This window comes from Pagrus major, chromosome 13, assembly GCF_040436345.1.
Source record: "Pagrus major chromosome 13, Pma_NU_1.0".
Lineage (NCBI taxonomy): Eukaryota > Metazoa > Chordata > Actinopteri > Spariformes > Sparidae > Pagrus > Pagrus major.
Window position 1 is genome coordinate 4,370,969 of NC_133227.1, and position 16,388 is coordinate 4,387,356.

General features: G+C 42.8%; 1 protein-coding gene across 1 annotated transcript; it reads right to left on the reverse strand.

Moving 5' to 3' along the window:
- Positions 1-7,069: 7,069 nt before the first annotated feature.
- Positions 7,070-15,859, reverse strand: arhgap35b (Rho GTPase activating protein 35b). The gene is made up of 7 exons (XM_073479390.1): positions 15,201-15,859; positions 9,236-13,147; positions 8,740-8,881; positions 8,327-8,404; positions 8,008-8,139; positions 7,694-7,799; positions 7,070-7,572 (listed from the first exon to the last, which is right to left on the reverse strand). Exons 2-7 carry the CDS (start codon positions 12,953-12,955, stop codon positions 7,161-7,163), a joined length of 4,590 nt encoding a protein of 1,529 aa, XP_073335491.1. The 5' UTR covers positions 12,956-13,147; positions 15,201-15,859; the 3' UTR covers positions 7,070-7,160.
- Between the last annotated feature and the right edge of the window lie 529 nt (positions 15,860-16,388).

The following is a 16,388-nucleotide window of genomic DNA, read 5'->3' on the forward strand; positions in this document are numbered from 1 at the left end:
AACTAAGAGAAGAGTGTCTCGCTCCCGTACGGACGGAGAGCGGCCCTTTACAAGCCCCATGTTGAGATGGAAAAAAGCAAGATATGCTGCAAGGCAGGCTGGCTGGGTGAACAGATAATAGCAGCGCCTACATTGATGAGTGTTAAACAATCATGACAAGAAAGCCTTCTGTTATATTAAGCCTGCTCATGAGGATATGGGGTGGTTACCATATAGAATTGAATGTACAGTGTGTAATTTCCGCCGCTAGGGGTCTCTCAATCAAAGCAAAACTAAAGACGTAAGTAGTGTGGGATCATGGGAGTTGTGGTCTTCTATCTATCTAAATCTAAATCTATCTATGTGACTCAGGCAGAAACGTTCACGGATGAGGTAAATTTTTAAAGGTGACATATTATGCTCATATTCAGGTTCATAATTTTATTTTGGGGTTACTAGTAGAATAGGTTTACATGCTTTAATTCTTTTTAAAAAACGCATCAATTTTCTCATACTGTCCAGTGCTGCAGCTCTGTAATCCCCCTCTGTCTGAGACGCCTGAGCCAGCACCGCTCACCTAGTCTCCGGTCAGCTCTGTTGTGTTTTCAGCTTCCAGTTAGCTTCACTTCAACTGTGAATGTAGGTATAAAGTATGCAGATGTGACACGTGTTGATGGCGTATGATGTCAAGAAATGACAGAATTAAAGGCGGGACTACTTACGAGGCATTTTAGGCACTTCAGTTTTCTGTGGGAGAGAAGAGCTCCCATTGGTGCAGACTCTGGGCTTTTTAATTTTGAAAACCTTTTACATGCAGCACACACAAGGGAAGGAAAACAATGAAAAAGCATAATAGGTCTCCTTTAAAATTTTATTCACGTTACAATTAGTCACGTTCGTAGACTTCCTCTGTCACTCTGACTGGAAGTTATAGTGACAGGCGACCAAATTAAATGCACCTTTACCTTGAGTAAAATTAAGAATATCTCTGGGTTTGAACATTGTTGGAAAGGTTTAGGATAATGTAAGTACACAATTTGACAAAATATATGCTAAAGGTCTAGTCATTTATAGACATTTTAATGCAGAAATGCTACATATTATATCCTCAAGGCTTCTGTCACAGATACAGTAACAACTTTTCAGCCAGCCTCGGTGTCACTCAGCCGATATTTGCTCTTCAAAGAAATGGATAACTAGCTGAAAGGAAATCCCAGTCATGATGTGAATGAAGTAAAATAATATAAAGTTGAGCGATGTTATATGTCAGGGAGTTCAGTTTTGAAAAAAAATTATATGATGTTCACTCAATTGATATCTTTGTTGTTGCCCTGTCTGAAGTACTGTACATGTCCCGCTTTCTTTCTCTCCACCTCCATTTTGCTCTAATGTACATTCACACAAGAACCTTTTGGAATGTCTTCTTGAAGCATCTCCATGACAGTGTTTTGTGCTTTATCTTTGTTTATCCATTTGCTTTGTTTGTTTGTTTGTTTGTTTGTTTAGGGGAGGGGGTATCTGTTGGTCTGTTGATTTCGATTCATAAAATTCATTATTATTTGTTTTGGGTTTTTTCAAAAATTTTGGTTCCAGGGGCCAAACAGTACTAAGGTATGTGGCCTGTGGCTAAAACCTGTTCAGCCAAGTGAAATCAGGGACTCGTAGCTCTTTTGGTCACACAAACTACTGTTGTGTATATACTGGACTGGAGTCGGTCTGTAAACCTGAAGCATTCAGACTCCCGTCCTTTCCCCCCCGTTCAGATAAATTAAAGTAAAAATTCACCACCCTAAACATACTAGACCCATCATCTCTACCTTTGTCAGTGTTGTTTATAGATTATGTCTTGTACATAAACACAGTTTTGTATGAAGAGCTATTTTCGTCAGAATAAATCAGGGGACACATCAGGGTTGAATGCCCCAATTTCAAAATTGAAATAGTATCAAAAATAAAATATTTTACTTCTGAAATGGGCAAAAACATTTTTCTTTCCCTTTATGTTTTTGATACTAATTTGTTGAATTTTTATTCTTTTTTAAAGGTCTTTTGATGTTGTCATTTGTCCTATTTACTTTTTTTATTATCATTATTTTATATTTTGTTCATCCTCAAAAGAATCATTGCATGCTTGCTAAAAGGGAAAAACTGAAGGAAAAAATGTATGAAAATCAAAAACAAACAAAAAAAATGTTGAGGGTATCCCAAACATTTGTTTGAGTTGCTTGTTATAGCAATTGCTTGTGTTCAAAAGTACATTTTCTATGAAAAGAAAGCAAAAACTAAAAAGATCATTCTAACACCTTGTGCAATAAAGCTATCTTTCATACGTCACGGCTTCTGTCATTCTCAACAGGTTTGTTTCCATCTGAACATTTTTGAACTGATCCTACTGAATTAGCAGATAAATAGCCAAAGCAGCATTGAAATGCATCATTGGACCAACCTGTGACGGGTTGACCTTACACCAAAATCAGCTGTAAATCTAAGTCTAAATCTAAAGATAGTGTATGGAAATATAGAGAAGATATTTGGTGTGATACTCAGGTGTAGTATTGTACTTTCATAAGTTTGGAGGGCTTTGACGAATAGATTTTAAAGAGAGCGGTCAAAATTGAAGTAGAAGCAGAGACACCCATCAAGATGGCCATAAACTCTGTAGGTACAGAACAACGTGTATTTACTGTATGCAAGGTCCTGATGTGTAAATGTAAGCGTTTGAGCTTCAGATTATTTAGTTTTTTAATCAACAAATACCTATTCTCATGTTACGTGGTACAGTATCACCATTACTGAGCAGCAAGGGTAGGAGTTTGGGGGATGATGGGTAATAACATTAATGAACAGCATGTAACTCACAGGAGAATTTCAGGTCAGTGATCCATGACATGCTCTCTTACCCTTTTGACCGCTTGTTGTGACAATGAAAAGGATGATAAGCTACAGTTACACTGAACCGAGCCATAATCATCAAGCCGGTAATTCAAAAGTGTTGGATACTGTTTGGAAACATCCCACATGTTGTATCCCCTCAGCCTGCCCTCAGCACCATCTCACTCATTGTTTATAATTTACAGACTGGAGACCTCAACACACAATTATATATGTTAAACATAAGGACAAAAACAGTTGTAACAACACTGGATGCATCCAACTAGCCCATAAATATATTATGTAAATATGATTGACCTCATTCAGAGAAAATCAACAATGTATAAAAGACACATTTTAATCTATATTGTTATCAAAACATGGAAGTGGGCGTTACGAGGAATTAGTCAGATGTGTGAAAATATGCAGAAAATATGTCTGGACTCTAGCACAGTCTGTATAGATGTATAGGTAGTGAGCATACAGCAGAGAAGTAGAGCTCTTTAAAGGAAAAGTTCACCCAAAAATAAAAATTCAGTCTTTATCTACTCACCCCCTTTCCCAATGGAAAGTCAGGTAAAGTTTTGCAGTCCACAAAACATTAAACATTAAAGCAATTCTCTCCAATGACTGAGGTAGAATTAGAAAAAAAAAACGTCATTTACACCCTTTTTTTAGGTGAAATCTTCATTGTAATCACTAGGCTAAAATCATTACCCCGTCTGAAGCTGGTGCACGAGCTCGGCTTTGCAAACAATTCTTTTTTAGTTATCTTTTACATTTTAAAACAAGTCCATGTCAGTTGTTTAGGAGAACGCTGCAATGCTGTTCTGCTGTTCTGCTCCAGAAATGTTTTGTAGACTACAAAGCAAATACCTGACTTCCCATCAGCATGGATTGTGAGTAGATAATGCCTGAATTTTCATTTTTGGGTGAACTTATCCTTTAATAACTTCACTCATCCACACTTTAGTGTTGAAAGTTGTCATTTGTGGCACCAGAGCTCAGTTTGATCTCAGTGACGCATCTGAACATGGAGCAGTCATCAGACAACTTGTGAGAATAAACGCAACAAATCAGTTGTATCTGAAATGTAAGAAGTGGACGGGAAAAGAGAAAATTAGATCTTTTCAATTAAGTCTTTTTTCACACAAAGACCAACACCCACTTCCACGCCACTCTTCAGCTACACAACCACGAGATGGCGTCAGAGCATCATAACGTGCGACCCCACCACACAGGTTAACAGATACTGTGACGAAAGTATTCTACCAAAAGAGCTCAGTCAGTCATGACGGATATGCTGTGAATAATTGATGTTTTTCAGAGTCACCTGCACCAGTGCCTTAATACTACAGCTTCTTGTTACTACAGCAGAGGTCCCTCAGTATGTAATGTGTGTAGACGTAAGCCTGTTTTTTAGAGGGATGCTTTAAAAAAAAGTGCGCTTTACAAAGATTTGGCTTGGGGCCTGATTATCTTTGGTGTGCAGCAGTCGTGTGTTCATGCCTCGTTGTGTTTGTTCACCAAGATGTCAATCAGGAAAATAATTTAAACCACACTGCACTACTCCGCAGTGAAAATGTGGATAATAATAGCATGTCTAATATTTTGTCAGATGACAGCAGGGCGCAATGGGGCTTTTCAGATAAACTGTCACAGGCCCTCTCCTCGATTTTCACATTATACTGAAAATCGTAACCCACAAAATTATACGCTTGATATTCTTGATTCCCTGGACCCCATTCATTGTTGTGACAATAGTTATCCAGCTGCTTTTGTGTGGCCTTGTAAATTATAATTAGAAAATGCAGTTTTTACAATGATTTTCCAATCTCGTGTCGAACTTGAGGTTAACATATTGGGACATTAATGGACGCAGGTAGGTGTCAGAATGTAAAAGGCTCAATGAGAAACACAAACACATGCACCACAAGAAAGCTGAGGACAATTTTACAAGATTTAATTTATTAACTATTATACAGTTCACATAAGGCCTTCATCTTCAAACACTTTTCTCAGTCAGACAAATTCCATGGTTTGCTCTTGGTGCACAGTACATAAACTTTCACGTTTCAGCTATTTCTCTTTAGTATTTGTTTTGTTCTCGTACTAATTTCATGTTTTAAAACAGGAAGAGGCTTTCATCCTTCTCCCTTGGTGTGTTCTTTTTTTCTTTTTTTTTTAAATCATGCACTAAACTTAAGTGGCCTTGAACCATTCACAAAAATTGTAAAAATGGACTTTCAATCATTGAAATACACACTAGAAATGTTTTCTACCATTGACTAAAGGGTGGTGTTCCCCAACATACAAATAAACAACCATTATAGAGTAGTATGCACTCACTTTTTGCTCGTCGAACGGCAGATTTGCCAAAGTTGTGTCAGAAGTCAAGTAATGCAGTACGGTTATATACTCCCAGGAATCGTGTTATAGTGGGACAGCTGCTTGGTTGTTTCTGCGCCAGTTGCAATGTTACAGCTAACAGCTTGGAGCAGTTTGACAAGAGCCCGATGAAGAAGTAAAATGACTGACTTCCAACAGCATTGTGATTCCAAAAGTACCAGTAAGTGATGATCCCAAATACTACTGCAACCAATAATCTAACTAGTCTGCTCATTGTTGCAACCAAGAACCATAACAGAGCCACAATCATCCAGAACCTTTATGTCTGGGCGTCCATTTACACTTCTGCTTCCTCTCATAGGTTTAATGGTTAAAATCATCATGTCTTCATTAACAGTGCTACCACTGAAACGGTGCTGCTTGTTTTCCATGAAAAAGGGAGGACAATATGCCAGCACAAAACTAATTCACTAGAGCAGGTAAACGACCGGTGTTGCTTCCTGAATGTGCCCCGTTCACAAACATTTAACTTCTACTGGTCATTGTATTGTATAGCAGGACTAGCGGTAACAGTGCGTTGAGAATACTAAACCTTCGGAGTTAAAGGTCCTTAACATTAGATGAATACAAAGAGCTTGGTTTGATAAGATAGCCACAGCGACACATCCAGCAACCTATCATGTTTCAAGCGTTTGGTTTCCATGGTCACCAGATTGCAATGTAGGGTTATGGTATGACTACGTTACACATTCAAAAATGGCAAAGATTTCTCCTTCACTTGACTGATGGCAGGCAAAGTCCTCTCTGATATTATAATGGTCTAATTAACCCCAACGTCCCTAAACATCCACTCTGATCAACCGACAGCTAGAAAGAGGACAAACTCTAAAAGAAACCTAGTTTCACATGGCTGGATGAATGAGGAACATGAGTGGATTCAGACTTCCCATCCAAAAATGGGACCTCTGGATCGACTTCCAACAACGTAAGTTTTTACAAAAAAGATCTTGTTTCACAAGCCTGCACTGATGCCACACTCAACCACTAAAACAAACAATATGAACAATTAATCAATGTGGCATTTTTTTCTAATTAAACACTACACTATCAAAAAAGTGCTTCAGATAAGTTTGTGGATACAAAAAAACAAGTTTGATGTAAACAAAGTTTGATCTGCCAGAGCTCTGTAGAGGCAATAGGTATGGCTGTTTGAGCTGTGAAATTAAAAACACTCAAGAAAACAGTATGTCAACAAAAAATAAACCCTTTCGAGGGAAAATCAACAGTGATCATTAAAGTGCATCCCTGGATGTGAACCCAACCCACCCCTCCTTCCCTTGCCTTCCCTCCACTTCCCTCCCCATGCTGACCCCCTCAAGTAGAGCCAATGGGAGAAAAACCCCAAAGGCAGACAGAGGAACTTCTGCTATATGGAGCAAACCGCTGCCCAAAGGACCTACAGAGGAACAGTCTAAAAATCCAGTGGCAGTACTTTCATGAGAAAATAAACTAAAACAGTTTTATGCAGATAAAAACATGGTGGCCACAAATCAATTCTTCCAGCTTGGCATCGAGGTTTCTATTTCTTGGTAGTGTAGGATAAGTGGTGGCTGTTAACAGAGGAGAGGCTCGCTGTGACGGCAACCTCTGTCCTCCACTTCTGGTCTGATGTTCCAGGCGATCAGGGGTTCAGAGGGCAGAGGAAGAGTCAATGATAATGGTAGCCTGCCCTGATGCACACAAGTATGGATACAAATGACAGGTGAGGGAAGGTTCTCAGATACTTCCCACCTCCCCTCTTCATAACCTAGCTTGTCCATGATCAAAGATGTAGCGTGCAAGTGCACATGTTTCGTTTTTTTTAGTGTGTGTCTGTGTGTGTGTGTGTGTGTGTGTCTGTGTGTGTGTGTGTTGGTGATAAGGTCCAGCATCATCATGGGCACACGTGGTTTCACCGTCTCTCACAGTGTCTCTTGTTCGGCAGGGGAATGGTGGGAGTGGGGGTGCTGGTGGAGGGGAGGGAGCAGGGACTGCAGGGGAGACTGGGGGGTGGTGGGAGGGGACTGCTGCAGGGGGCTGAAGTGTGGGGTGGTGTGAGGAGGAGAGGAGCGGTAACAAGAGTAGGCAGAGCTCCCGCTGAGGGTGGTGGTGGGTGAGGCAGGGAGGCCCGCAAGGCCGGTGGGGGAGTCGAGGAGAGGCTGGTTGTAAAAGAAGAATGCACACTGGTGGATGAAGGTCTCGATGATTGTCTGGTAGGTGCGTGTGGCAGTCAGGGCATCCATCGTGGTGAAGTCCGGCCTCATGAGAGTGGGCCAGAAACAGATGGACAAGTTTTCACTGGTCATCAAGTTCAACCTGTTCAGCTGGCTCACCCTGGGAAAAACACGCAAATAGACACCGATTTATTCATACAGTGCAGAAAAACAGATGGATGTCTACCACAAGAGACCAACAAATGCATGAAAGTGATTTAAACAGCAGATAGGGAACTTACTTGTGTAAGTGGCTCAGTACATATTTGAAGACATCATAATTCTCCCTGGGGAACTTCCTCAGGACATCCTTCATGGTGTACAGCCTCTGTTCTCTGTCATTGATTTCTGCACACATGCGGAGAAGTGACCATTAATACTGAGACCTCATCATAGCACACAGTAATTTAAAACTAAAATGTCTCTCTCCACTACCAGGAAAACTATTCTTGTCTTCTTCAGGTCTGCCAAAACCTTCCCTTCCCTCTTCCCTTCTAAAGAAATAATCTTTTTATGTTGTAGTAAAGACCCTCCCAGCCCAGCAGTGTTTGCTTACTGAAAGCATCCAATAGGTCCACCTGCAGAGCACAAGGCACCAGGGGCTCAGGCAGCTCAGAGAAGAAGCTTTTGAGGCCTCCAGCCACAGTGTTTATGGAGAAGTCTTTCTCCACTAGGTCTAATCCGTGGTCTACACAAGGAGAATGAGAGAGTTAAAAGAGATCAGAGAAAACAAGCCCATCAGTAGTAGCTGTCATCAGGAACAAACAATCAGTTGCATGACACTTTCCTTTGTTAACTCTGTTTATGTTTTGATTAGACAGTCACATAATTACATGTCAAACAGCTGGTTCAAACAAGTCTGATGAGCGACTCACCCTGTTCAAACTGCCTCTGCATGCTTTCCATCTCTGACTTGTTGCCGCTTACGCGGTACAAACCCTCTGTATTCAGGCCTGAGGAAAGATGAGCGCAGCAGAGCAAAGGGGGAAGACATGGGGGGGCACAGTGTGAAACAAGCAAAGCACAAACACTTCATTAGCCCCGCTGCAAACAGCCATGACAATACAGATGCTGGCAGTTTTTAGAGGAGAACTTGTATTACTTTATTATCACATTGTGGTCATGATCAGGTGCACTGGTTTAGATTTAAGTAAGCATGTTTATATGACTAATCAATAACATTAACTTATAAAAACATGTTTACCCACAAAAAAATGACAATTTCTCAGGAGAGAACATTAAATCAGATTTGAATGCATCACATGAATGTAAAGACAGAACAACATACCTGTTGTTTCAATGAAGCGGACACACTTTTCGATGAAGAGTGGGATAGGTCTGTCAGGGGATACCACATTCACTAGGGGGACCCCAAAGTAAACGCTCTCCGGGGGCTTGGGAATAGCTGGACGGGGCTTTGGTCTGGTTTTCTGCGAAGAAGGAGAGACAGAGGACTGAGTGTCTCAAACAGGGGTAATTATATTGATACTAAGTGGCACTCACTGGACTCAAAATGTGGTGTTCCACATCAGCAGCAAATCAGGAGTTACTCACACTCAGTCAAAATGTCTAGATCCTCCCCAAGACATTACAGTTTAAAAATGCTCACTCAACAGTCACCTCAGTGTATTTATACTTTCTTTCTGGAATAGTACTATTATACCTATAGAGATAATAATAGCAATGAATTAACAACCATTTGTGTATAAGATTATGGACAAGTAAATGAAAACTAGGTTCTTTTTCTGGATTAAAATGAAAAAAGGAGATATAATAATACCCACCTTGGCTGTTCGTCTCAGGCTCTTCAGAATGTTCCTCTTTTTTGGGTCCTCGCTCTCCTCATTAACAAGACTTTCGCCTTTCAGAGTACCAAAGTCATCTTCCTTGGACTTTGGAAGAGCTCCCATCTCATCATCACTGCCTATGAAGCTTGTGCGGAAGCTGCTGAACTTGCCAAGCCGCTTGGAGCGATCACGGTACAGACGAGGCTTCACCCCCACTGCTGAGAACTTCCTCCTTCGCTCCAGAGAGCTGCTGTCTGCTTCGCTGTCTGAGCCATTTCCATTGGAGTGCATCCTGTTAGAGTTACGGATGGTGATGATTTTGCCTTGTGTGCTGTCGTGTGGCACTGAGTAGATGATCTCTTCATTGCTAGGGCGGGGTTTTGAAACGGCATCGATGGGTTCCGCATAGTCTGAGGGATCGTAGCCCACATCCCCACCGGGAACCCAGGTAACAGTTGAAGGGAGGGAGCGACGGTGACCTAGGGTATCAATATATGGGTTGCGGCTCACCTTCCGAAAGTCAAAAGTGACGCCCGGTTTAACTCTCACTTGAGGGGGTACTTTGTTGTTGAGTTTGTTCTCAAAGTCTCTGATATCAGAGATGACAGAGATGTCACTGGAGTCTAAGTCTGGCAGGTTGAAGCCCCCACTATGAGAAGTGAGCGTGCCATCATAGTATGGTGGTGATGGCTCTACATCATCCTCTGAATCCAGGAACATGGTGACAGGACTGGGAGAACTGCAGCGTGGGGAGTACACATTTTCAGTGGTGCACGCTTCAGCAACATTATCGTACATGTGTGTGGCCTCCACAATGTTGCGTTTCTCCACCACCTCCATCAGAAAAGAATGGAACATTTCTATCCTGTGCAGGCCTCCCACCACGCCCCCGGATCCACAAACCACACTATTGAAACGACCCTCAATCTCATGGGCTAGCTCCTCCCCCTGGATCAGCTGTTCACAGGCATAGTCGCTGTCAGTGAGCTCTGCCTGGCTGTCTCCCACTGCCAACAGCTGAACTGGGATAATGTCCTGAACCTCACACAAGAAGGCACAGAGGGTCTCCAGGGAGGCTTTTCTTGAGACAGAGTACACAGCAATGTAGCCGTGTACTAACCTGCTCTTCCGCAAAGTGAAGGAGGCATGGTATGAGAGCAGAGAAAGCTCTATAGCCAGCTTGTGTCCACCAACTGTCTGCTCCAGCAATACAGAGGTGCCACTATTAGACATGGGCCTGCAGTGCTGATGCATAAGGAAAGGGGACAGGAGCTGCTCAATATCATACGAGTCTCCACACATTAAGCACATGACAATGCGAAGGTCTGCCTCAGGAACCGGCTGATGAGGAGAGTCTCGGAGACCTGGAGGCTCAGGGAGGAGGGGTGGGGAGCTGCTACTGAAGGATGTGCTCCTCCTAATATCCAGAAGGCCCCTCAGCACCTGGTTGATTTGGGTCTCATTGACATTATGGCCATAGCCCACACCAGGGGAGGCAGGGTCTAAAAAGCTACACTGCAGTCTCCTTGCGACCTGCTGTCCCTGTGTTATTAGGTTTAAGGCAGTTTCTCCACCTATATCCACATATGATCCGACGCCTCTTTTAGTGACTAAAAGCAGTGATGTTGGTAGCTGTGCTAGCTGGCTATCCCTTCGACCTAGAGTTGATTCCCTAAGTCGCTCAAGGCTCTCAACCACATAGGAGAGAGACTCCTTTGAATTATACAGACACAGACATCCATGAGGGGTGAAGGTGGGGGTGTGGAAGGAGTTTACTGGAAGACGTACATTTCCCTCGATAGGCCGCAGTGTCAGTTCATACATCTTCCCATCTAACACATACCAGTCATCATTTGTGCAGAGAGCCCTAATCTCATTGGCAAATTCTCTGGCCAGTCCATCCTTTCCCAGTATGACAAGGTTAATTCTGTCGGCCTTGGTGTCCCCGAAATGAGCTTTCACATCTAAGAAGGGGTAACACGTGGGGAAACGTGACACTAAGATTTGTTCAATCTTAGAATCTCCACAGTGAGGACTGCTAGGGCAGGTCTCCTTGGTAGGGTGATAGACAAAGTGGATATGCTTCAATACCAGAGCATCTCTTTCAGCAGGAAGCTTTTGTAGCGCCTTGAATCTCTGTTCCTCCCCCAAGACCTCTTGGATTGCCCCCATCTTCTCTTTGCTTGGCTTGGCATCCACCTCAAGCTCATAAAAAAGCTCAGAGTACTCCAGTAAGAGCTCCTGGAAGTCTTCTTTAGCACGATCAATGATCTCCTTCTGATGCCGGTTGTACAGGTCTAAGTACTCTGTCTCCTCAAGCCACTGGTAGAACTCTTCATTCATGATAAAGCTGCGGGCCTCCTCCCAAGGTTTGCCAGGTGTGACAAAGGGAGAGGAAGCTAATTTATGTTTGAACTCCAGCCTCATCTCTGCCCGTCTGCACTCATTGCGCAGATGTTCCAGGTGGGCATTAAATAGATCCTCTGCTTCACCAGTCTCCAGTAGGTCTGAAGGGATTCGCTCATCTTCCATGTTATCAATGTGAGATGTATCTTCCCATGGTGAGTCCTCCAGAACAACAAACCAGTGGGCAAAGTGCTGCTTAGACTCTAGGACCTTCTGTACCCCAGACCAGCTCAGCTGATCTATCTCATCCAGGTCAGGCACCAAAGAACTAAGTGCTAAAGGAAGAGTGCTTAGGTATATTTTGCGACGCCTCTCAATATGTTCCTGCTTCAGACGGTAGACATGCTGTTGAAAAAGCTTCTTGCATTTAGCCGTTCCCTCCAGGAACACATACTCTTTGTACTCTGGGGAGGTGTTCATTCGTCGACTGGTGTTTAACCAGGTTTCATTATGATTCTTTACTATACGGTTTATTAGCCATTCATAGCGATCTTTGGCAGACGCTATCTGCTGACTCTGGAGCTTCAGGGCTTCAAAATAGGGAATGATCTTGGGCTTGCCCCTGCTCTTATCGATAAGTTGAACCAAAGTGAGGAAGGCAAGGTCCACATTTATATTTGAGCGTGCAGATGTCTCGACTACTGGCAGACTCTTTTTTGTGATCGCAAACGTATGCGCATCTTTGATGTAGCGCTCAACTCCTTCATCACATTTGGTGAGGACCAGCACAATTGGTTTCTTAGTCTTGCTAAGCTGACCATACAGGTTAGTTACAAATTTCAGCTGGTCATCAAAGTTGCGGTTCATGCCTCGGCTGACGTCAACGCAAAGCAGGAAGCCATCAACCTGCAGCTTGCCCTCAGGCATTTGTTTTTGCTCAAAGTCTTGCTCCAGGCCGAGCTGATCTGTACAGAAGTACATGAGCTTCTCTGCTGAAGCCAGCTTTGTTCCGGCTGCCCGTTTGATATAGGGCTGCATAGCAGTGCTACGATGTGGCTGAAATGTCTGGTCATCAATGAATTCAGTTTGCTCCACAACATGCATCCTGCACTCAGGTCCCTCCTCCAGAACCCGTGACACCTCCCCCCAAAACAGGAAGTGATCATTATTGACCACTCGACCCCCAAAGTCACTGGTGCTCAACACTGATGTGTGGTCCAGGTAGAAGTCATCAGCACTAGGCCGCACAAACCTATTACACAAGCAGGACTTGCCAACCCCACATTGCCCCTTCTCTTTCTCTGTTCCGGACAATCCCACCACAATGAGGTTGTAAATGGGTGATCGGGCATCTTGCTTTTTCGCCATCATAGTCTGCTGACGCTCATCCTGCCATAAACAGGCACTGTATAAAGGAGTTCACTTGAATATTTGTCCATAAAGTTGCTGATCCACAGTGGATATCAGATTTCACTTTCTTCTGCTGGACGTCGATCTTAATAAATGGCAGCGTAGTGATATGAGCAGAGAGTTCTTTCATTCATTCCTTGTATGAATCAGATCCTGTCAAAAACAAACACAAAACAACAAAGAAATCAGACAAATTGGGCAATCAACTAAACCACATTTTGAATGAAAAAACAGGAAAACCAATGGGAAAAATGTCAGACCCTTAACCTTTCGACATATAAAATAATAACATACTGTTGTAAAACATGCTGCTTCGTGTGATAATGGACTATTGTGGTGTTGCAAATGTCTGTCAACATGCATATATTTCTATCCCTCTTCACAAACAAGTGATCTCTAATAAATAACAGACTATGAGAATGTCAAGGGTTACATTTTATCCAATTTTGTGCCCATAGCCTCTGTATACCAAATGATATTGATGCAATGGATTCTCTCAATCCCCTGAAGGTCAGGTATAATGTTCAAGAGGAACTAATGTTTGCTCTTTGATTCTGAATTCAACTGGTTATGAGGCTTTAAATACCATTCATGATCACAACTACGGCCTTGATCTTGTATCAAGTGTGACCATTTGTCAAAAGCAATTAATTGTCATATGTGTGAAATCACTGCATTAATATTATTACAAAGCACACCGAGCTGTTATCAAACACTGGGCGTTTTTTGGCATTGTATCTAGCCATTAATAAAAACATAATGAAGACAGTGTTACAGGAGCAGCAATGTCAACCATTCATACTATCTCCTGGCAGGGGGCATAGATTGTAGTTACAGTACAAGTAACAGCCAAACTTAACACAATTTAATATGAGGAAGCACACAGATTTTTGCACATTTCCTTAAACTGATGATGTATTGCCCATTCTAGGGCACTGTTGAATTAATCTGCTGATTTTGTGTTTATGGAAAACCCATCACAGGTGACATCTTCAAATTGCTTGTTTCTACTGACCAACAGTCCTCAACCCAAAGTTACTTAACTATCAAAGAAAACTAAGCTAACCAGCAAATACTCTCACTCATGTGAGAAGCTGGCATTTTTGCTTAAGTAGTACTTCACTTTAAATATTACTTTGATCCTAACTGTTGCCAATTAATCTTACATAATTGATTAATCAACTAATTTCTGCTGTTCTGGTCCAGTCATCTGCAGATAAATTCCTATATCAAACCAGTATCAAAATCAATGACACTAATCCTACATGAAATGTTGGGAGTGGTGCTCTTTAAATTACCATGTCAGCTGATCAGTGATCTAGGTGACAAGCATGAAAATGACTACCGGCATGTTGTGGACACCTCAGTTTCTTCAACCTAAATGAAACAGCAGCTATCAGCCCAATCCTCAAAGACACATGAGAATGAGTGAATGAATGAATGAATGAATGAATGCAGGACTTATTGACCGAGTCAGACAAGTACAATCTATGACAAAGGACACTGAACTTCCTCAACCCTTTCAGACACGTAATGGTAATGCTTCCATTATTATAGCATTGACTAATGCCTCCATTACTATAGCACTGATGCAATTCTGCAGCTCAAGATTTCTACTCAAAAAAAGGACAAAATTGACCCACTGCAGACTTTCACTTTCATGTGCGTGTGATTCAATTGAGCCAAAAGGAGGAATTATAGCCTCATATTGAGATATCCTGTCACATGAAGTGACAACACATCAGAAGCAAACAGCTCAGGCAGGGTCAAAAGCAACCATGGGCAGTCCACACCGCTCAGCTGAGCTAGGCCTGATACCCAAATGAACAGACAAGTTCTCCTTTCCAATAAAAACAAATGAACTGCCCTGTCTATCACCATCAAAACACAGTTCACTGAAGGGAATCTTCAAGCAATTTCGTTTACATAACCTGCTTTACTTAGATAAATGTGGTAACGTTATGTGTTTGCAAAGGATTAACAGTTAACATGGGCTTCAGGGTGCACAGAGAGGGGCTGACCACGCCAGGCCCGCTGTCTACATAATGAAAATGCAGAGCCCAAATGTGGGATAGCCCACCTTCTCCACACCGACAGACAGTGTTTGAAGAGAATGTATTTACCCAGCTGTCTAGGGTGTAGCACTCGACAGCTTCACCGGGAAACAGCCCATAAAGACGAGGAGTGAAGCATGTAGGGTACATACCATCGCATTTCTCCCTTTCTCCTCTTGCATCTGTCAGGCCAGCGCTTGCCGCAGCCCTCGCCGCCTGATGTGCATAAGCATAAAGCCGCAGAAGACACTATTTGTCGTCTCAATTCGCAGATATCACTGATAATACTGCAACTTGTGCGATCGGGCAATTTTGATTTAAATATCCATCACCCATGCCGGGATTCTCTTGTTTAGCGCCGCTGTTTTCGCTGCAATTAAACACGGGGAAGGAAGAAATAAATACTCCATATGATTGAACAATCCAGTTGTGTTCTCGCAAGGGGTTTCCTTCACGAGAAATTCGGGCGTTTAAAAAAAAAAATCAGCTTAGCCGTCTTCTCCTCGCTTCACCACGTTGCTTTTTCAATAATTATTCTGTCCATTGTTGTGCCCACATAATGCTGGGCCGGTCGCGCACACGAGACAACGGGTGAGTTTGTTGCAATCGCCGTGGTGTTTCGTCTCAAATACGCTTCTACCGCAACAGAAATGGTTCATGTCTCGGTTAATTTGTGAGCAGATTGCGTGTGTGAAAGTGGTATTTGTGCCAGCTTTCCGATAATGGCGGCGGCCCTCCTCCCCGGACCTAGTTCTCCTCTTCTTTTCTTTGGGAAAAGGGAGCTGTGGAGACAGAAGCAGCGGAGAGAGGGACTCACCCAGCGGCGCCCTCACACAATTGCAGCAGGTCGCTGCTCTCTGCTGCTAGCTCACCAGTATACTGCATATGCGGGGCTCGTTACTCTCAAGTAATCGATTTCTCACCGCCCGGTCCGTATTTTACAAAGTATCGCCACAGTTATTGTTCCGTCGTGGCTCGACAGCAGCCGGGTTTTTTACAGGGACAAGTTCTCGTCACGTTGCATCATCACGTCTCGCGACCTTTGACAAAATGTCCAGGAGTATTTAATGTTGGCTAACGTTACTGCGCGTGCTGTGAATGACGTCGGAGGCCAACAGATGTCCGCTGTTGCTGTCAGCTCCGCGGTCCAGCAGTGTGACGCAAACTTGTTTCAAGCTGCATTTGAAGCATTCATTTACAGAAAGTAGAGGCTTTAAGACGACACAATCTCTGTTTTCGTAAGGTTAAATCAACTATAAGTGAGGGAACAATTTATTTCACGTCACTTGTAGTTGTCATAATGTGATATTAAGTTTTTTTAATCAGTAGCCTAGCTGGCT